This window comes from Sciurus carolinensis, chromosome 5, assembly GCF_902686445.1.
Source record: "Sciurus carolinensis chromosome 5, mSciCar1.2, whole genome shotgun sequence".
Lineage (NCBI taxonomy): Eukaryota > Metazoa > Chordata > Mammalia > Rodentia > Sciuridae > Sciurus > Sciurus carolinensis.
In genome coordinates, this window is record NC_062217.1 from 33,729,759 (window position 1) to 33,752,178 (window position 22,420).

Genomic DNA, 22,420 nt, shown 5'->3' on the forward strand with positions numbered 1-22,420 from the left:
TTGTCTATAAAAAATATTTAAAATACAGCAACTACTAAATTCTCCTATTTTATAAAATTAAGTCTACTGGTTAGTGAACTGCCAATGTACTTTATCCTTCACTATCATTAGTAGAAAATAGTAACTGGACTGAAAATTTACATGCCCTAAATCTGAGAAAAGTTATGATACACACATTTATATTATTTCACTAACATTTCACTCTTTTAACATTATAGAAAAGGTACAGACAAGATTAAGAGAGACATGATCCAGAAGTGCACATTATTTATAAATGAAGCTTACCCCATTAGGATAATGGTTAATGAAAAGCCCCAGATTGTTGTACATTGAAGGGATAACCATGCCATTTTTTAAGTCCTTGGTCAACATCCTTTTATTAACCATGTGACTATGTAAAGCATTCAATAATTCAACATTTACATTGTTCTCCAAACCTCTACGTATATCCTAGGAAAAATTGAAATGATAGAAATTTATTTTATTGTGGTTCACTATTGAAATTCTTATGATCTTCTATTCTCATTACTTTCTTATTGCATTATCAATTGGTTACACAAAACTGATGTAAGTAACTTAGCATTATATTATTCCTATTGATTAAGAAATTTTATAGGTTCAAGTACTCAGTAAGGGTCCTGAATCTTACAGAGTGCTTGTGTGTTTTTAGAGACAAAACAAAAATTTTAAGTGAATATGCTGAGGAAGAAACAATTATGATATAAATTGAAGACATAATGGGAATTAGCAGATATTTAAAATATTTTAAGTGATAAAAACACAAAAATGACATTATATTTGTATACAATACTTGATTTTTAACAAAGATTTTATTGATTACATAACAAATTCAAGAATTTGACCATCCTCTACCTCTTAATCTATTGTATTGTACTTGATGCCAAAGGAAATATAATAAAGCAAAATCTCAACCTTAATGGGACTTATAATAGGTAAAGGTAATTATAGTCATATTTAGTATATAAGGAAAAACATGTTTTCAAGGGTCAAATGAGGAAAGCCAACTGTTCTTAAAGTGGTTTGGAGAGAGATATGGAAGAAAAGATGAGACTTGTTGGTCATTCTGAGTTCAGTGGCTAACAGAGGGTGAAAGTTGAGAGCAAGGTCCAGTTTTGTTAACACATACTTTTATGTTTCTCAGATAATATTAAGATATTTAGAAATGCATGTGTTATGATAATGAAAAGAATTTTAATGTCTGAGTGAGGAGGAAATTAAACTGGCAATAAGGAACTAATGAAGATTTTGTGATTTTGGAATTAGAACTGGACTTTAGGAAGGTCAATTTAGAGGGAAGGCAGAGTAGAAATGAGTGTTAGTTATGAGGATTACTTCAGATGGAAAATGAGATGTGGTTGATTGACGGCAGTTTATAAGAATTGGAAAGAGGGGAGGTAATGATGACTTCCAATTTTCAAGTAAGAACAGTGAAATTGGTACTGTCAATTATGGGGGAAAGGCTGCCAGAAATTTATTTATGATAGAGAGAAAAAACGGTATATGTTTTGGATATTTTTTATTTAAAGGTATAAATGGCATAACCAAGAAAAAATATTAAGTGCAATATTAGAAATACTCTACTGGTGTTCCAAGGAGAAACTAACACAGGAAACACAGAATCCATGACTATGAGCTATAGTGAGAGTTGAAGTCATCAGAAGTTCAAATAAAGGGTAAAGTTGAGATCCTAGAATAGTTTTTGTAAGTAAGTTCCATTCTTAAGAGAGGGAAGAAAAGGAGTCATCAACAGGAAATAGAGAGGTGGTGAGATGTGGGGAAAGACAAGAGAGGGTTCTATAATTCAAACAACCTCACTGCCCATGTAGCAAGACAATAGCTGTGAGTACATGCCTCCATTTTAGTAAGTACATTTGACTATAGTAGGAGTTATCAACTCATCTTCATGTTGAGTAGAAGGTAAGATTATATCTCTATTCTAATTTTACAGATTTAGAAATTGTCATAACTCTACAAGTTATAAATTAGACTGTGTACAAAGTCTGAAAATTAAATGTATTGTTTATAACACTTCATTTAAATATCCATACACATTTTTACGAATTTCACAATCTCTGAATAACTATGTATATTTGAGCATGATTAAACATATGTAACAAAATCTAGCTATGGAATATATCTAGATTTTAAATTTTTCACTAGGCTTTCACTAGGCTTTTTAAATTTCACTAGGCTTCTTAACTTACCTTTCTATTGAGCACATCATCTAAAATTACATGTATTTTTCCACAACCAAAATGGGAAGAGGAAAGGAGTAAAGTAGAACAATAATAAGGGCCCTCTCAGTTCATTCTTGCTTCCCCTTTTTGTGGATCAATCTATAAGGCGGCTGGGGAGTCCATTCCATTTATGGAAGTACAAAAATAAATACCTTCTCTCAGTGACTCAACCATTTATATATCCTCATATATGTGCAATAGAAAAATATATAATTTCTATTCATATTCAAGTTAGTTAATTAAAATGAAATAATAACAGCAAAAAATTAAAAAAGATAATGAATTACAGGATCCAAGTTGTCCCAAGCCTCATTACTCGGTGCGAAGTAAGTGAACGATCCCTTTCCTTCGATCTCTTCTCTCAGTTTTGAGACATCAGAATAATGCTGTGTGGTGGTGGCTCCCACGATGCCCAGCGTGCCGTAAACGTGGTCAATAGGCATAACTGAAATCACCAAGAAATGAGTGAGTGCTCAGGATAATATTTCCAGAACATTGTTTCACAGTTAAAAAACTTTTCACTAAGTTCACTAATATAGCTAATGAATAATTTTAGCAAATTCCAGGAATCATCCATTTTACATGAAAGTTGATTTTTTGAATGCTAAATAATAAAATATTATTTGAAACCATTACTCCATGTATCCTTGGTGTTGATGGAAAATGGGTTTTAGATTATCATCTTGGATTAACATTTAGTCTATTTGGGTTTCATTCTTGCCATGTCAGTAATAGTTCAAGCATAATTATTAAAATATATCTGATTATTTTCCTGAAAAAAGATGCTCTTCAGTCTCTACTGAGAATGGCAAAGGTAATAATTTCTATCACGCTAGTTTGAAGTTCCTAAATAGTATGATATTGTTATTTAAATCTACAATTTTTGTAGTTTAGGCTTCCTAGAAGACCTGCTTGTTTTCATGATAATTTCAGTAAGGAGACAGATCAAAGTAACTAACACATTCCTGAATGTCAGAAGAAAGATTCATGTATGAACATAAACCCAACAAGATTTATCTAGCAATATGCAGTCAACTGACTTTTCTGACACTATTTGATTTGGAAATTATTATAATTTAGATGTTATCATAGAAATAATGGTTATTACATTTGTGAAGATCCCAAGAAGAGGTGACAGAATTAATAAATTAAAGCATAAAACCATGATCTAAAAAGAACTCAAGAAAGGTGGTAAAGCTGAGTCGAAATGAATAAAGTTATATTTAACAGGGTTCTATGTTAGTCTTGTGCTGAAACTGGGAAAATAAATGCTAGAGAGACCTGTCTTGATGGTACTCATCTAAAATAACCTGGAATCACTCTTAATTGATCACATATTCAGTATGGGCTAATCATATGATATTAGTCACCAATAACTTGAACTGACATGCAGAGTCTCCAAAAATGAGGTGCTTGTCTTGGAATTCTCCCCACTTTAAAAGATGTGTATTATTAACCCAGAGAAGAGAACATTTTATTGAGAAAGAGAGACCTGCTGGAGGAACAGTGTGATGATTGTAAGTAAATACCTGAACGTCAGACATTTCAAAAAAGGAATAGATGAACTACCTTTACTCCAGTTGGCAGAGTTACTGGAAACCAATCTTCACTTTAAAGAACATTATGAAGTCAGAGCTTTTCAACTACAGAAGATGTTGCCTTGCTAAGTAGCAAGTGTGGTGTTTCTAAACAAATTCCAAAAGGGGATTTTTGTTCTTGGGGAGATGTTGAACTAATTTAAATTTACGATTAGTTTCCAGCATCCAGTGCATGAGAAGAGTATTCTACTATTATATTTCTATGTAAATTCATCATTAGCACAAAGATATGGATAATATATGTTGGATTAACAATGGTGCTAAGTAAATACACACACACACACACACACACACACACACACACACACACACTTTTCCAAAAGCTTTCTCAACTCTTCTTGCAGAAGCCAGATTCCTTATTTAATTCATTACAATTAATTTAGAATTTACCTGCTGGGCAGCCTTTCATTCCTTCCATTCTCATATAACCAGGGCAGCATTCATATAGCACAGTCCTGTGTTGGAAGAAAATTAATGTTAAAACAGAGAACTACATAGGATACGTGGTGATGTAATCTTGGCAAACTGTGTCACTGTCTTGATTTATTGAGAGTCTAGAAACCACACCCCCATCTCAATATATGTATGTTAGTTTGACTTTTCTCTAAAATCTCATGGCACTCTGGGAAAAGTCTGCAATCTTGATTGAGAACAGAATCTGTGTCCCAGTTTTACTAGTTGGTAGACACATGATCTCAAGCGAGTCATTTGATAAATTAGTATTAGTTTTCCCAGCTATTTAACTTGGACATGGTAGCAACAATACTTACTCACAAGGTAGTTGTGAATCTCAAATAAAAGTGGTTTTGGAATGATTTTGTATACTACACCAACTAGAAATGTTCATTAGTATAAAGTTTATACAAACATTGGAAAAACTATATATGTAAGAACCCATTCTAATTCATAAAATTCCATCTCATTTCTAACTAAAATAAACAATGCTACTGTTTGGTTTGAATTGTCAGTAAAGTTATTTTGATCATGGCAAATATAACCTTTAAAATATTCTATTTAATTTTAGTTTTGTCAAGTTTGAAAACACAATATAAATGTTTCGAATTGCTAGGAGTATAATATTCAAGAAAATGTTTCCTTGCTCAAAGTTTACAAAGTGTGTTACTTTCTATAGCAATAATAAGGTAAAAATCCAGAAAATTCAACCAAATTACTTTATCTAATTTTCAATACTTTGAGATAAAATAGTAAACTAAAGTTATCTAATTATTTCCATTTTTTCACTTTATTAATTATATAATCCTGATTTTCATCTTATCCAGGGCATTTTCTGGACTTCTTCAAGATTAGTGAAGATTGTATTTTTGATTAAAATTTTACCTAATGACTTACATTCTCTTCCAGTAGCAATGTGAAAAGGAAGGCATCAAACAGTAATTGGAAATAGACTACAGTAAAGGGGAAATAAATACCATTTTATAATTTTTAATTGGAAAATTATTTATCATATGAATTAAGCAAATTACTTGTAGATTATTTTGCAACCTAATGATTAAACATAAATTAGCTAATTTAGATACAATTTATTTTTATCTAGTATGATAATTGTACTCAAGAAGTATGAATGACTGAAAGAATTTGGACATATGTAGTAGAAATTTTGACAACTATAAGAATAAAAAAAAAACACTAGGCATGGTGGTTCATGCCCGTAATCTCAGGAGCTCGGGAGGCTGAGGCAGGAGGATCCCTAGTTCAAAGACAGTCTCAGCAACTTAGCAAGGCTCTAAGCAACCTAGTGAGACCCTGTCTCGAAATAAAAATATAAAAAGGTCTGGAGACTTGGCTCAGTAGTTGAGTGCCCCTGGGTTCAATACCCAGTATGAAAAAAAATGAAAGAAAGAATTTTAAAAACTTCTTTTAGTATGATAAAAATAATAGAAGCAAATTTTCATGAAGTCATATTTTAAACACATAAAAGATGATCTTATACAACTGAAAAAATATAAATATTTTCAAATTGAAGAAAGGTTCACTAATTAATTACCCATGATCTCTGTTATTTGTGAACTTTGATTCCTATTTCTCTATTTTGTTCATTACAAATTTCTAGCATAGAATATTGGCTTGAGGAAAATTAATAGATAAGATAAAAAATAAAATGGATAATACCTATTTCAAATTACCAATTTTAATATGATTTAAAAAATAAGTGGTATGGGAAAAATATATGAACTGTGTGGAAATCTTATGAAAATGTTAATATGGTCCATGAAAAGAATTTATTTACATGGGTCTCTGTACAAATAAATATAAACATTAGGATGCCAAGAGGTTGATTCGAATTGCTTAACATTATATTTAACTCATATTGTATAAAGTAATGAGATACAGATGTGCTTAGTCTAGAGACTTGAAGTAAATAGTGAATAGAAAAGGAAATTAGCATAAAAAATTTCTATTACACATGCTAATATAACCCAAGAATCTGCTCTAGTGTAGAAAATTAATGCACCAGATGGGAAAAATCTTCAAAAACAATTGAATTTAATTTTAGCTGATAGTTTAACAACATGGTTATTTGAGTGAGTATTTTTAAAACAAAAAGGTGTTTTTTTCCAAGAGCACATTTATGCTACATAAAACTCAATGTTCACATATGGTCAGTGGGACAAGGCAGGAGAAAAGAAAAATCATTGCTATGCCCAATTTGGAACACGGGAAATTTATCTTCATTTACTGAATAGTATTTAAAATGTCATGGAATGCCAACTCAAAATGTCACTAACATTCGATGAAGGGAGTCTACAGAATAATTTATTACAGGACCAATATACATTGTGGACAGTATCTTAAACCCAGGAAAGTTCATGTTCTTCATTAGACCTGCCAGTTAACTTCCCCCAAAATCCCCAAACAACTGTTCAACCAGAAGGTAAACATTCCTCTCAACTGATACATAAAGTCTTAAAGATATCTCTGGAAATTGTAGCTAAAGCAAGCAGATGGCAAACCAATCATTCTTCTTGTCAATATTATTGATTCCTTAGGTTATTTGAAACTGGCATTTGCATTTATTTCAGTGCACAGATGTAAATGTGTTTACGAAAATGAAGCTTCATGGGGGAAATTAGCTAATATAATTGGACAAAGGAGACACTGTTACATTTCTGGTGAAAGGTCAGTCTTCAAGGCAAGATTCTTTTCTCTTTTTTTTTTTTTTTTGGAAAGCAAAAAAGAATCTTGGCTTTTGCTCTTTATAAATTTTGGCATCTCTAATATATTTCCATAATTAAAGTAAGATTATAGTATGCTTCCTCAACCTCCAGGAAGGATGTAATGAAGATTTTCCCTAAATATGCAGAGCAGGTCCTTTCTTTCCTAGTTAGTGTGCATTCCAAGTATGTCTTATGGTATCCAAGAATACAAAAACCAAAGACAGGAAAATTTAGAGCTTTAGAGTTCCCAGTGAGGGCCTGGCTTGTAGCGTGGGGAAGGAAGATCATTGTAACCACCGACTTGCATTATAATTGTGTGAATGACTCACAAGTCTAACAGATGTCTGCAAAGTAATAGCAATAACGTCTAGGTTGAAAAATAACATCCAGTTGAAACTCTATTAAGACAATGAAAGGAAACTAGCAAGTCTTGTGGTGTCCTAGACTTGACCACTATGGAGAGATGATACGGTACAGCAAAGGTCATATGCCTTGTATACATGAATTTTTGCTTAGATATAAAGATGACCTTTTCCAGTTCAAGTAGAAATCTTGTCACCACTGTTTTTCCCACCCACATGTATGCATTTATTTAAGATAGTTTAAGGACAATTGATATTATAAGTTACTATTACACATTCTTCATTTTATCTCAGAAACTGTAATAAAGGTATGAAATCGACATTCCACAAGAAAATGATTCAAGAAGTTAAGTGATTCCATATTTAGTATTTGAACCAATAATATTGGGTTAGAAATAAATGTTAACTAATTTTTCCACTCTATTTAGGGTAACTGAATGTTAACACAGTGTGCTAAGCAGGCTCTTTAGGTTCTTTGGTTCTCAAGGCATCCCACACTGAAGGTGGGTTCTACATTTATAGGAAGCATGGAGGAGCTATTTCCAGTGTTTTCTTGACTAAGGAGAACATCAAAGCCCTTTTTGACTTAGTAACTTATCCTATCCATTCATCTGCTTCTGAATTGTAAAATGATGACTTGGGACCACACAAGTTGTTCTTAAGCTTTATACGTCAAGATTTTTTTTTCTATAAATACCTATTATAAAATAAACCAAAGCAGCATGTCTACTAAGTAATAAATAATGTTTTTTATTTTAATTTAGTCAGTGAAATATACACAGACAAGAGTATCCTTTTGCAATTGAAATATTAAATATAATGATGTGATTTCATCTCAGCTTTGTGGACCTTTGAGGATCTGGCAGCTGGAGCTAGGAATCAATGGATTAAATGAAGGAATGAAACTTAAGTCCTGTCCAACTTTAAGCCTTGATGGAAACTCAGGTAAACTGGAGTTCTTTAGATAATTTACAAATAACTGGAGGCAAACATTAATTTTTCCTTCAAAATTCTTATGGTTTCAATCATTTTAGTCTTGTGGTTCATTTACTGATTTATTTTGCAGTAATAGGGATTGAACCTAGGGGTGCTCTACCACTGAGATACACCCCCAGCCATTTTGAAAAATGTTTATTTTGAGACAAGGTCTCTCTTAATTGTAGAGACTGACCTTGAGTTGGTATCCTCCAGCCTCAGTCTCCTCCCATAGCTGGGATTCTAAGTGTGCACCACCATGGACCTAGCTATGACCCCACTTATTTTGATAAGATGAGAAACTGAGGCACAGAGATTAACTTACTTGCATAAGATAGGAGAGGACAAAATAACAAAGATAATAAAAAAGGAGGGGAGGGGGCATGGTGGTTGGAATTATAGTAGAATGAATCAGACATTATTACCCATGTGCATATATGATCATATGACCTGTGTAACTCTACTTCATGTACAACTAGAAGAATGAGAAGCTATACTCCATTTATGTATGATGGGCCAAAATGCATTCTACAGTCATATATAACTAATTAGAACAAATTAAAAAAGAAGAAGTAGAAACAACAGTTAGTTTCTCATGCTGATTTCTACACTAAATGACATTGCTATGCTATTCACCTCCTTTTGGCCTCTAGGATGCATGAATTCAGGGAGAAATCTGAGTTCCCTGAGCAATAGTGAAGTTTCTTTATTCATAAATATGATCCTGTCTTCAAAAAACTCAAAATTTGGACACTTTTTTTCAAGAATAGTGTGCACACCCAAGAGAAGTTATGCTCACTGCCATGTTGTCTTTGAAGGGGACAAATGATGAAAAAGATGAGACTCACGTTTTCTTTCCACAGATGGCACCCTGATACCAGTTCTTACAAGAGCTGAAGTATTTCTTTTTAGTGCCTAAAATCTGTTGAAGGGCGCAGACATTTGGACTGGAAGACAGAGAAAAGGAAAAAGAGTTAATATCCTAATGGTATTTCATAGTTACAGGTCAAATGATTGAAAAAAAAAAGTCAAGACATGGATTTGATAGTCAAAGCTATGACTTAAGCCTTGCACAAGTCCAACTCCTGATCCAGTTCTACCAAGTCATTGGAAAAACAGAAGCCTGTGGGGGAGGGGAGGGGAGGGAGGGAGGGGGAGAGAGACAGAGAAAGAGAGAGAGAGATACCCAACTCAGAGTCTCAGAGTAAAATACCAGTATTTCAAAAAGCCAACCTAATAGGAATACTCAAACAGAATTAAGAGGAACATAATTCTGTTATTATGTGTCTTATTACTTTTAATAATGGATAATCTACTGATGGCTTTTAAACCAAATGTATTGATTTGGGTAGTGGGGGTGTCTTTAAGATTCCCTGGACAGTTAGAGATCAGAGAGCAAAAGAGGCTAAGTTTTGCAGTGTACAAGACACTTCACTCTAATTTTCTAGGTAATTACAGAAGTAAATTAGTATTAACATTAACTTTTAAACAATGTGGTTGAGTAAAGGAAAATGTATTTATTGAGAATGGAAGTAATAGATTTAAACCTTCTCTGACATGATTTTAGTGTTTTTGTTCCCTCTTATAAAGATGGAATTTTTGTTTCCAGGGTAAGACAAGGAAGCTTTGGAACATTATGAAAAAGTCCCTGTGAGGCACAGGAAGCAAGATCCACATAAAAAAGAAAGATAAATGATTAAGTTACTAAATTATGTCTAATAAGTTAATAAGTTCTAAAATGTTGTTTTATAGTTGAATCCATCCTATGAAATAAAAATACTTCAAGGAATTTAAACTAGTTACATTACTCAGTACTTAATTTTCATACATAATTTGAATGAAATTTGCTCTAATATCATATGAAATGTTTCAAAGCTGTTCACATAATGATAGCCCGTACAAATACAGATTTTAATCTTGGAAGAAATAAAAACACAAACTGACTACTACAGGAATGTCTTGTTAAACTTTGTTAATTAGATTAAAATTATATAATGTTTCATAAGAAGTGATTACACTCATTATTTTGTCAGCAATTCTTAAAAAGTTTAGAATACATACAAAATTCACAGAATATTCATCTTTCCCTTTTCCTATCAACTTATAAGTAGAAAGAAAACACCCCAAAGTTTATACATATATGCACATTTTATGTCTCCTTGCACAAAGAACAAGCTAAAGAAAAAAAAGTTTTTAAAACCAAACCACTGACTTACCCCTGATCCCGGCCCCTGATTCGGCTGTGAGCCAAGACCTTGTCATAATAACCATTGGCATTTGCAGGGTTAACAACAAAGAGCAGGAAGAGAGAAAATATGGGTAAGGAAAGAATCATTTTTAGTCTCTCCATTGCAGTTAGTCCACGAAGAGAACTGGCAGTGGGCTTTGGAGAGTCAGAGTTTATATACATGTCAGGGTTGTGGGAGGGAGCAGTGTATCAACCTGAGAATCTGAACTCTCTCCAAGAAGCATCAGCAACTTCAAGTTGCCAGCAAAAATCTGTTTGGGTTAGTTATGTTTACTGAGTACAGTGAACTCCTTTATCTTCTCATTATAAGGAAGATATTTACTTTAATTACATGAACAATTGGCTCATTGAATGTTCATATTTCAGTTTTGGTTTTTTGTACTTTAAGAGGGATTTTTAATAAAAATGATTTTGTCTGAGTTTTAAGGACTACGCTACAATCTATTTCCTTCAGAATATATATCCATGTACTCAATGACATTATTATTTGATCTTATCACAGTTGTCCACATCAGAACTATAAGGTTAGTATTTTTCACCAGAAAATGATCATCACAAAGAGGTAATGGGTGTGGAATTAAAAACAAATTCTGAATAGATTTATGAGTTGCATAAAATATGAAATCAGAATTCTAACTTGCTGACAAAGCATGTGGGGAGAATCCACATTTTCCTTGCAATCTTGCTAAACCAGGGAAATGATTCCCAATCTCCTTCTTTTTTCAAATATCAAAGAATATATAGAATTAACATAAATCTACTTCTGGCAAGTTTCCCTAAACTTTTTGAAATAACACAAAGGGGGTGGGAAACATTTGCACTGTATTGCTTTCTCATTACATGCTGCACATGATGTTGAAGATCTCCAGGCAGCACATCTTCTGATAATTACTGGACAAAAGCTTCCCCTCTTGGAAACAAGTATTACTAAACCAAAAGTAATGGAATAATTAAATACATATTAAGAAACAGGGTCACTGCCAAGATTATTGTTCCTCTGATTTTAACAAGAGACCCTAAAGCCTCTTAACATTACACTATGCAATTCCCAGGAGGGAATGTGCATTTTTATCACTGCACACATGATATGGCAAGTCTTCAGAATGCTCTGGATAAAGGAAATCTGAATATCAGAAGTCAACATAAGGCTGAAAATGATCATTTCAAACAAGCTACACACATCCTAAATAAGGAAAAATTTTAATATATTATGTTACTAAATGCTCCTTCTGTAACAGCACATTGACACCCACCCCCCTGCCCCAAACCACACAACCAACCCCCCCCCCCCCAAACACACACACACATACACAGAGTTGAGACAGAGAAATTTTGCCTGGACTCTTGGTGATGTTCAAAACTTAGAAAAGATTTTATGGAGGCTGGAGTGGGTCAGAGAGGATTCCAAGTATCAGAGGAATGATGTTTAAGCTTCCTATGGGATTTTGCCTTTGAGTATAAAGTAATACTGCAATATGCTGCAAGTTTGTTAAGAAAGCACACAATGAACTGAATTCTGAAATATATTTCAGAGGTCTCTTTTTCAATATGAAAATCATATTATTAAAGTATAGAAAGTGAAGGAGCTCTTCACAAGGACAGCTGGAGAGAAGAGAACATAGAAGGTACATTATATTCTTTCCCTAGTCTATTGTAGAAAAAATAATCTTAATCTATCATTTATATTTCCCTGAATGGGGGTATTCTAACTTTATCTGTATTTCTCTGGTTTGCTTAATACACTAGTTTGCATTACTCTTACTTTGTTCAAATGATTGGTGACCAGTAATTGATTATTGAGCAGGAGAGAAGAACTGTTTTATGAAAATAATTTCTATGGAATATCAGTAAATTAGCTATTAGCAAATTTTTGATAATATAGTTATGTAAAAGATTACTGTTCTTTTCTGACAGGTTTACATTTTTTGTAAAAAGCATGACATGTTTTTTGCTCATCCCACACACAAAAAGGCTCTTAAATTTTTCTTTTCAGAGTTTCAAATAATAAAGGTCTTAAATCTATCCATTCTGAGCGTTATGTTTGGAGCTTGTAAAAGTCTCATGGAAGTCAACAAATGCCAGGACTCAAATATTTACAGTTAGGATTAGTAATGACTTCAAAGAGGGTCTTGAAAATGAGAGCCAGATTGTGCACATAAACTCACAAATTAAGAGCAATTTAAGGCTGAAGAAAGTCCAAGAGAAGGAGAATTTTAAGGTAAATATGAATATATTATAGTACTAGACTTAAAAAGCTGAGGCCAACCTAGAAATGGGATATTATACGCCAAATAGTGGGGGAAAAGTCCAACCAAATGATTAAATGCTAATCCACAGATGACAGTTTGAGGAGGGTGAGGGATGGAAACAGTTTCAGGAAATGGGAAGAAAAGATAATTCAAGTTACAGCAAAGACATTGAAAGATCTAGGGAAAGACTACCCATCACAACCCAACTATTTCTTTCTGTCTCTGTTTGTCTCTACACAGGACCCTGTCTCTTCCGCTTCATGAAAGGATCCTGACCCTGGGTTGGCCATATAATTTTTCCTAGTTGGGAGGAAGACTGAAATCATGACAATTAAGTCTCACTTTCCAGGGTTGCATAGTCTGACCCAGAAATATAAGTCATTAACAAAAAAGAAATGACTTATTATGTAACTGGAGAATAATAATCTGTGTGAAAGACAGAGCCCTTTGTCTCTGGATAGCAGGATGCTAATTTCCTGGCAGTTTACCAATTATCTACTGGAATTTCGTAACATGTCTTGTGGCTTCTGGAGACTATGAAGTCATTGTAACATTGTGCTTACTGTCCCCAGCACATAACCAACCTTAAACTTGCCTGGGACTCTCTAGGATTGGACATGGACAATGAATTCAACAAACCTGTAGATTCAAACCAAGAACAGATGTTTTAAAACTGGTATTTCCTTGGTTTTGAATGATACCACGTGGTTATTTGCACCATATTTTCCTTAAACCCCTGCATCTTAACAAGGTCTGTGGATCTTGAAAACATTTCTTGAGTATCACTTTCCTTCTAACTGGCTTATGTGTAAGTTGCACATAATAGAATTTACTTGCAAAACACAATAAAGCTTTGAGGTTATTGCTATACCTTCTTGCAGGGAACTTTCCTATTATCAAGCTCCTTGGACATTAAGGGTTCCAGTCTTCCCCAGTACCTGGGTTAGAAGCTGTAAACTGAAATTCTGGAAAAGATCCAATGATCGTTCTTCTTTTGTGAGTGAGGTAAAATGTTTTCTTATAAGCTTTAGGTCGATGTTACTTGTGACAGTAAAATAAAGACCATTCCAACAACAACAACAAAAAAGTTTTAGGTTGAAGGAATTCAACAGTTGAACAGAATTCAAATCAAGTAAAAATTAAATTCTATGATTTATTTTCATCTTTACAATACACACACAACTAAAATAAAATTTTGAACATGAATGACCAACCTAAAGCCGTCAAAAGGCAACGTGTAGGCTTGGGTATTTGTGCTGATGCCTTGTGAGATCAACAAGAAGTGGGATGTCCTAGGCCATTTTCCAGTATGATATTTCCAATGGATTTCCTCTGTCTACTCTCATTAATCTTTCAAGCCTAATATATCTAAGTTAATGAAATCATATTTGTTAGAGAAAGAGATGATTAACTTTACCCCAACATAAACATTAAGTGATGTTTCTTGAACATTAATTCATTTAGAAGCAGGAGAGCATTCTGGGAATAAACGTGGATGGTATGCCATATTGCTTGTACATTTTTAGACTCTCATTTCCTTTAAAAGCCTATGAAGTGACAGACTACCATATAGAGTAATCAATTGGTATAGCTACTGAACCTTAACTGAGAGAAGTAGTTTTGCAATTTTAGAACTGGGAACTTAATAGCAGCATTTTCTATTAGCAGTATTTACTTGCATTTCTCTGGGGACATCTAGTGGAGAAAGCACAGTTTACAATGTTTCTGGAAGCACAGATACCATCTATTACATTTTGATTAAAATCATAGTCAATTTGGAATTATAAAAATCTTAAATATTTTACAAATTTGAAAATGTTGAATATCTGAAGATTAATATCAGGGTTTTAAAGGAAATCTCTCTCTCTCTCTCTCTCTCTCTCTCTTTCTCTCTCTCTCTCTGGTCCTGAGGATTGAATTCAGAGGCACTTTACCATGGGTCTACACCCCCAGGTCCCCGCAACCTCTTTTTTTAGGCAAGATCCTCACTATGTTGCTCAGACCAACCTCTCACCTGCGATCCTCCGGCCTCACTCTCCTGAGTCGCTGGGATTACAGGCATGCCCCATGCACCTGGCTCTTACACCATATCTTTTAAAGCTGATGCAGATTGACCACAATAAGTGATGTCAAATCTGAATGACAGTTGAAAAGACAATTTCTGTTTTTGCAGGTATGTGGCTGAAAAGTGAATTGCTTCACGTTTTAACCTGAAAAGTTTTTCCTACATTGATGTGGAATAGAGACATGTGAATAAGAAATTATAACTGATTTTTTCTAACTTCTAATTCACAATTGGACATAATCACTTGCATAGCCTGATTTCATGTGTCAGTTCCCTCTCACATTTATACACTCCATTTCTCACCTCTATCACTCTGGATACTGTTGACATTATGCCTTTCATCTTCTCTTGTACTTGGATCTAAAAAATTTTGTTACAGAGATAATTAAGACACTAGTCATCATCTGTCTCCTCTCCCACAAGTAACTTCTAATATTTCTTCAGATCAGACTGCAAGATGAAGGGATGGATAATTGCTGCAATTAAAGGAAATCTGTAGTTATCCATTTCTTATAGCATTATAATTTCAACATCCCATCTGGCACATTTGGTCTGCTGAAAAATAGAATTATTCTATAATTTGCAATCATCAATTTATCATTCTTCCAAGAACTCCTTCCCTTTGAAACAGGAATACTCTCAGGCCCAGGCTTAGACCTCTGCCTCTTTACTGATGTTTCTTTTAACTGATCTGTTCATATCCAACACTGTCCTCAGAATTCTCTCCATCCATTTTTAGTGGTGTGCTACATGGTCTGCATGCTTTCTGAATTGGAGAAGATTTTTTTAATGCTTCTTTATAAGAAAAGAGACACCTGATGTTGGGTTATTTTTCATTTATCAGTTGTAATGTATCTATTGTCCTCAAAATAATTGAATGTATTCTTTTCTAAATAAACTATGTTCTTCACTATTCCACTCACAGATCTTCGGTGAAGAATTTCCAAATCAGAGATTGGGTATCCCCAGTCAAGATTCCTCCTTCTTGCCTTCCCCATATGTAATGAGGGTTTGATTTGTTCACTTAAATTTATTCCAAAAAATGTTATTTTTTCTCTAAGATGTATGTGTCTGATTAAAGTTTTTATTCACTACTATTATCTTTTTTTTTCTTTGAAAATTTCTTTATTTATAGACATTTTGGAACCATTTAAATCAACAGAAAAAATGAGTTCTTTTAGATGTAACATATTGTGTTTATCTTGAGCACACTGGGCCTGCTGGAAAATAATGACCTATCAACTTGTAGTTAACAACCCCAAAGTTTTCCAAGCTAAGAAACTGCAAATCTCATATAGTGGAGCTCAGATAATTCCTTAACTACAAACCTATTTTTACATTCAGTTCCATTCAAAATATTGTTTCAATTCAGTCTAAAAACTGAACTGCTTTAAGAATTTAGGGAATTCTCTTCAACTTAAATGGAGATGATGTAGTGTTTGCAGAGAATTTTGTAACTGTCTACTACTATTATCTTATATACAAACCATTCTTGGGATATTGTGACTGTACTGTAGGGGGTGAGTGGGAAAGACGTGCTCTTCTTTTTGAGAACAAATGTGCAATGTTGTCTGTATTTTCATACTTCTTCTCAGAGACACAGGGCTTGTAGAAAAAGTGGAATTAGATAAGTTACAAAACCTCAGACCCTTTTTGTATCTATGACCTCACAAAAGGTTGGATGTCTAGCTTCCTACGTACGTCACAAAATAAGGTGATCGCAAAAGACAAGGTTCAGGGGTGGAGAGAAACCTCTTCGAGTGGACACAGGATAATCCAGTGGTTCTTACTAAAAGAAAAGGGCCTAGTTACAGTCACTTGGCATTTAATGAGAAAAAAAAATCATTAATACTCTGAGTCTGTTTTTAAGTTCCATAGAAATACATGTTCAGAGAGTTGCGCATTTTTGACTTTAGTAAATCATTTTCACTTCAAGTAAAATAAATTGCTAAGTATGTAGAGATTGGTGAAAACATTAACAACAGTAAACTATTTATAGTGGCTTAAATGTACATTATCACTCCCTGGAATTTATATACAAAGTAAAATATGGTTGAAAATGTTTATTTTGGGTGGGAGTTGATGGCAGTGCTGGTAAAATATGAAACTTACTTTCATAGCCAAGCTGTATAAAACCATCAAGGTTGTAAGTTAGTCATTCCTCAGCACAGAGATTATTTTGGAACTTCAGTTTTGAAGTGGATCATGTCAATTTTTTCAGTTGCATTTTAACATTTATCAGCACATATTTTTGCCCTGTGGCAGATTTGTCCACATTTTTTTTTTTTAATCCTTCAAGGTGAATAACCAGACAGAATGTGCAATTATACTGAAATCTGCCAACTGCGACACATCTTATTTTTACTTTATTTTTAGAAAGTTATCAGAAAATCACTCTGCTGATGGTGTTCCACCTTTCTGTATACCTGAATTACTATTCTCTTTGGAATACTGAAGTTTGAATTAAATACAATGTTAAAAAAAAACCAACTTTTCACTGAGGCGAGGTTCTTTGAAAGGAAGAGGAATTATAATAACGAAAGAAAATTTAGAAAAGATTTTGAAAATCAGGAGACAGAATTGTAAATTGAATGATTTGGGAATTTGAGAATCAAATTGCAGATTTAAATGTCTGACCTCTAGTGGTCGCAACTAATTTTTGCAACTCTAAATGAATACATTCTTTTAGAGATGCTTGTTCAGGAAATAGTTCATGCTGTTTGATGCTATCGTAAATGGTAAATTTTAAACTTAACTTTTACTTTTTCAATGCTAACATAAAGCAATAAAATTGATGTCATATATTTATCTTGTACTGTGTAACTTTAGGTATCTTCTGTCAATTTAATTGTTATTAGTTCCTACCTAATTACATTTTGGTCATAGAACATACTCTGTATGATTTAAACCCTTTGAGTTATTGTGATTTTTTAAATTTTGATTTTTTATGGTGCTATGTGTTATCAATCTGGGTTAAAGGATGTGTATTCTGCATTTGTTGGATCAAATGTTTACAAATATCACTGAAGTTGTGTGGGTAGATAGCCTTGTTTAAATCTTCAATACCCTCATCCATTTGTGATTAATTATTAAAAATTTTTTTTCTTGAGAGGGGAGTGTTAAATCTACTCTGATCAGCCCACACAGAAGTAGGTATAATTGTCCAATCAGGAATTTATTGTTACTGTGTAATCATTGAATCTTGATAACCATTACTTTCTTTTCTATAAGCTCAAAAATTGTTAAAAAATTTAATGATGAGATGCTGGATTGCATCAGTGGTTAGTAGTAAGTTCTAGAATCTACTTTCTTTTTAAAACCTGAATTTTACATGTCTGTGTGCTATCGTCCCTCGACATGTCTCTCATTCACCAATTCAGATCAATACTGCTCATCCAGTGGCCTTGTTTGCATCCCTTTTAATAATAAGATATAGAAGTTATCCTGGTGAGTGGATGTACACTTATTTAAAGCAATTAGGTACTCTTTTAATTTCTTGACACTTAGCTTTTATGCTCATCATTTTTAATAAATGTAATTTTGTTTCCCTATTGAAGGATCAAGAATAATTCTTATCACCACAGTAAATGGAGACAAAGCTGCGAGAAAAGATTTAACTATGGGAACTTTTGATCACTAAGAACAGATCTTTCCCTTTACTAATTTTCTTTGAGCAACAGATAGGCTTCTTTGGTTACATAGGCAATTTTCCACCATCCTCAATTCACCTTGGATTTTGGCCTTCTTATTCTTTCTTAACTCTGCATTCTCTAAATCAAGAGCTGTCTAGGAAACACCCCAGTTGTTTTGTGGTTCTTTCCTTTTTGCCCTACTGAAGTATTATGTAATTTACCATTGAAATTATATGTTGAGAGTTCTTTTCTTAAACTGTCTTCCTTCAGAGTCCTGGGATCAAAGAAGCATATTGTTGATTTTTATTCTGAACTTTACTAAACATAGGTCCAGATATTTTGCATTACAGTCTGACTGTGTTTACAGGGAAGGGAGAATTTAAGATGGCACTTTTTCCAAGGCTTCTCAAAACTTCAATCTATCAAATCATTTTTAGGCCAGAACTCGATGATTAATCTTGACTGTCAACTTGATTAGATTGATAAATGCCTAGGAAATTTATAAAGCAAACTTTCATGTGTGTTTGTGAGGGTCTTTCTGGAGATGAGTGGTATGTGGCTCAGCAAACTGTAGGGGGAAGACCTTCCCCAAATGTAGGCGTCACTTTCCAGACAGCAGGAAGCCTGCCAGGATGTGCAAGCTTGATTTTTCTTCAGCATGTGCACCTTTTGCTGTTGTCATTACCCATGAACTTCAGACCCCAGCTTTTTCAGTTTTTCAGTGTGAACTCACACCAGAAATTCTCCAAGGAGCTTCCAGGACTTCAACTTTCAACCTTCAACTGGGGCTGCATCATTGATTCCTCTTGTTCTGTGGCTTTGGTTTCCTAGACTGACTGGCTACTTGTTTCTCTGGCCATTGGGAGATTATCCAGGCTCTGATGTGAATGAGATCTTGGAATGCATAACATATATTTATGCCATTGAGAAAGTCAATATTTTCTGATCATTACAAATCCTAATTCATTGCCCACTTATTGACTTCATGCTAATGATAAGGAATATACTCAGAACATTTATGCTTTATTTTATTTATGACTAGTGCAAAAGTCTGACAAATGAAAGAATAAAAATTACTTGTTTTTATTTGCTTTTAACATCATTTGATGCTCTCTTTTTAGTTTGAGAGAGGGTCTGGGATTACAGTCTTTGTGTCATTATGCCCAGACATTTGATGGTCTTGACTTCTGTTCTTCCAAATTATTACTTTCATTTAATAGTTTTTCATTAATGTAAGTCTTGATCAAATTTTTCAAAATAATTGATTTACTTTTCTTTTTGAAGCTTGAGGAAGACGTGTTTCTTTCAAATAGCTTTCAGATGTGGCTAGCCTAATTCCTTTGAGATTAATATTGATAAAATAAAAAACACAGTATGTAGCATATGAAAATATTTTTGAAAAAAAATTTTAGTAACTAAAGCCCTAAAAGTTGACTTTCCTCTTTAGAAAGTTTTAAGCCTTAAAAAATAGGAGAACATTATACTTATTGTTATTGTTTGAATATAAGATATTCCTCAAAATTTCCTATTAAGGCAGAATTGTTCAGAGGTAAAATTATTAGATTATTAGAAGTCTAACCTAATCAGTCTATCCTAGTTTGAATGGACTGACTGGGTAATAACTATAGGCAGGTGGGGCAATGTTGGAGGTGGGTCACTGGGGGTTAACCCTGGAGGGTTCTTCTCTGTAACCCTTTACTCCTACCTGCTCTGCTTCCTGGCCACCATAAACTAAGCAACTTTCCTTTGCTGGGCTCTTCCCCCATGATGTCCTCCCTTACCTTGATCCCAGAGCAGTGAAGTTGGCTGATCATGGACTGAGACCTCTGAACTGTAAGACCCAAGTAAACTTTCTCCCTCCTCTATGTTGTTCTTATTAGGTATATTGGTCAAAGTGATGGAAAGCTGAATAAAACACTTATATGTTTTATCATCATCCAACTCATTGGGGCTTTAACACAGTGCTATAAGAAATATCTACATCAGTGATTGTCAAACTTAGCTGCACATTAGAATAAACGGAACATCTTTTAAAAATACAGATATAGGCTATCACCCAAGCAAAAAATAAATCAATACTTTCTCAGGACACAATAACAAGCAACCAGCATTGAGAACCACAGGCTTTGCAAAACTGACAAAAAGCGTGTCTGTTGAATTCTGTTGTATTTCCTTATCACTTATTTATTTAGTTTGTAAAAATCTGTTGAATAGAAGTAATATTTAGAATTCAGGATAAAGATGGTGTCTTTACAGTTAATGCAAAAAAGCAATTAGATTAGATTGGTGTTAAGATTGCTTTTTATACATATAGTGTTATGTAACTTCAATCAGTTGAAAGGTCTGCAGGTGAGATGGATGGTGTTTGAGGTCAGTCTCTAGGATGGGAGGGACCAAAACCATCTATTCCAAAGCACAGAAAATAGTCAAAGATTGGGTAGGAAAATGTTCACTTTTCCTTTCTCCTTTCAAATTATCATTCTTCTAATATCATCCACCTTTTTTGAAGCCTGAAATTCTACTATATGGGAATAATTGTTTCCTAAATAATTTCGTCTGAGGCACTCTGCTTTAGTGTAGATTAGAATGTCCCCAAAAGCCCCAGGTTGGTGATATTGGGATGCAGTGGAACCTTGGAAAGGTAGGGCCTTAGGTCATTGGGTGTGTGCCCTCAAAGGGGACTATGGAACTCCAGCTCCTTCCTCTTTCTCTTTTGTTTCCTGGCCAGTGAGAAGATTGCTTTACCATGTGCTCCCTACCCTTGCTATCTAGCACCCACCAGAAGCCTAAAGTAATGCATTTGGCTGATCATGGGCTGAAATCTCTAAAACCATGAACCAAAATAAACCTTTTCTCTTTATACATCAAGTGTTTTGTTATAGTGTTGAAAAGCTGACCAGTACACACACCTTCTCTGAGAAGCAGGATTAATACTTTAATCTGTTATCAGCTGTTTTTTGCTCTTTCTTTTTTTCCTTTTTATTTTCTTTTTTTATCAGTACTGTGGTTGAATGCAGGGCCTCACATAATCTTAAAGGCTAAAATGAATTTGTGATCTTTTTGTTTGATATCAGCTTCTGCTAGGAAAGTTAAGCAAAACCATGAGATTGGCACCACATCCATCCTTTAGCAAAGATCACTGTCTCAACATTTCTTTCATTCCTCTCTATAACCTTCTGTCAGATCATTCACAAGTCACACATTACTATTAAAATTTAAAGGGGTATTTAAATATTAATAAAAGAATAAAGACTTAGAATAAGTAAACTAAAATGAAAAACTTAAGTCCAAGAGAAAGATGATACTACATATTTTGAAAAGACTGCTACTTTGGAAGTCAGATGGCCTGGGTTGAACCCTCTGATTTTCAACTATCAGCTGTGAGATCATCGGAAAATAGCTTAACATCCCTGTGCCTCAATTTTCTTAGCTGAAGAATCATCTAATAATATCTGTCCTTTCAACTCCTCAGAGATGTTTCAAGAGTTATTTCTGAAGTTGGAGAGAAATTTAAGTAAATTTCCAAATGTAATAAATCCCATGTCTTGTTGAAGTTGACAGAAGTGAACGTCACTCTCAAAATCTCCAACTCTGTATTAAGGTCTGGTGAGCCACTAGATAAGACCTATTATTTCAACCCTGACAAGCACAGTGGTTGACCCTAAGCAACTTTCATGCAAAGGCACCAAAAATAACAGTGGGAACATCCAGAGTTATTTTTTGTTGAAAGATCAAGTGGGCAGTATATAAAATAAAGGGAAATTGGGATTTATTAGATTAAGACATCTCAGAGAGGAAGAAAGGACATAGAGGTAACTGCTCAATCTACATAAGAAATCAGCTCTGAGGAGCTACTA

The 22,420-nt window shown here is 33.9% G+C and overlaps 1 protein-coding gene across 4 annotated transcripts in view; it reads right to left on the minus strand.

Moving 5' to 3' along the window:
* Postn (periostin) overlaps positions 1–10,754 on the minus strand; it is a 33,223-nt gene extending 22,469 nt beyond the window's left edge. For 3 of the 4 annotated variants that reach the window (XM_047552977.1, XM_047552978.1, XM_047552975.1), the window contains exons 1-5: positions 10,586–10,754; positions 9,218–9,316; positions 4,247–4,311; positions 2,546–2,703; positions 286–450 (exon numbers count right to left, since the gene is read on the minus strand). In XM_047552977.1, coding sequence (XP_047408933.1) covers positions 286–450; positions 2,546–2,703; positions 4,247–4,311; positions 9,218–9,316; positions 10,586–10,719 — 621 coding nt within the window. In that variant the 5' untranslated portion in view covers positions 10,720–10,754. The remainder of the gene's footprint in view (positions 1–285; positions 451–2,545; positions 2,704–4,246; positions 4,312–9,217; positions 9,317–10,585) is intronic. The other variant, XM_047552979.1, reaches the window with a different exon arrangement.
* Between the last annotated feature and the right edge of the window lie 11,666 nt (positions 10,755–22,420).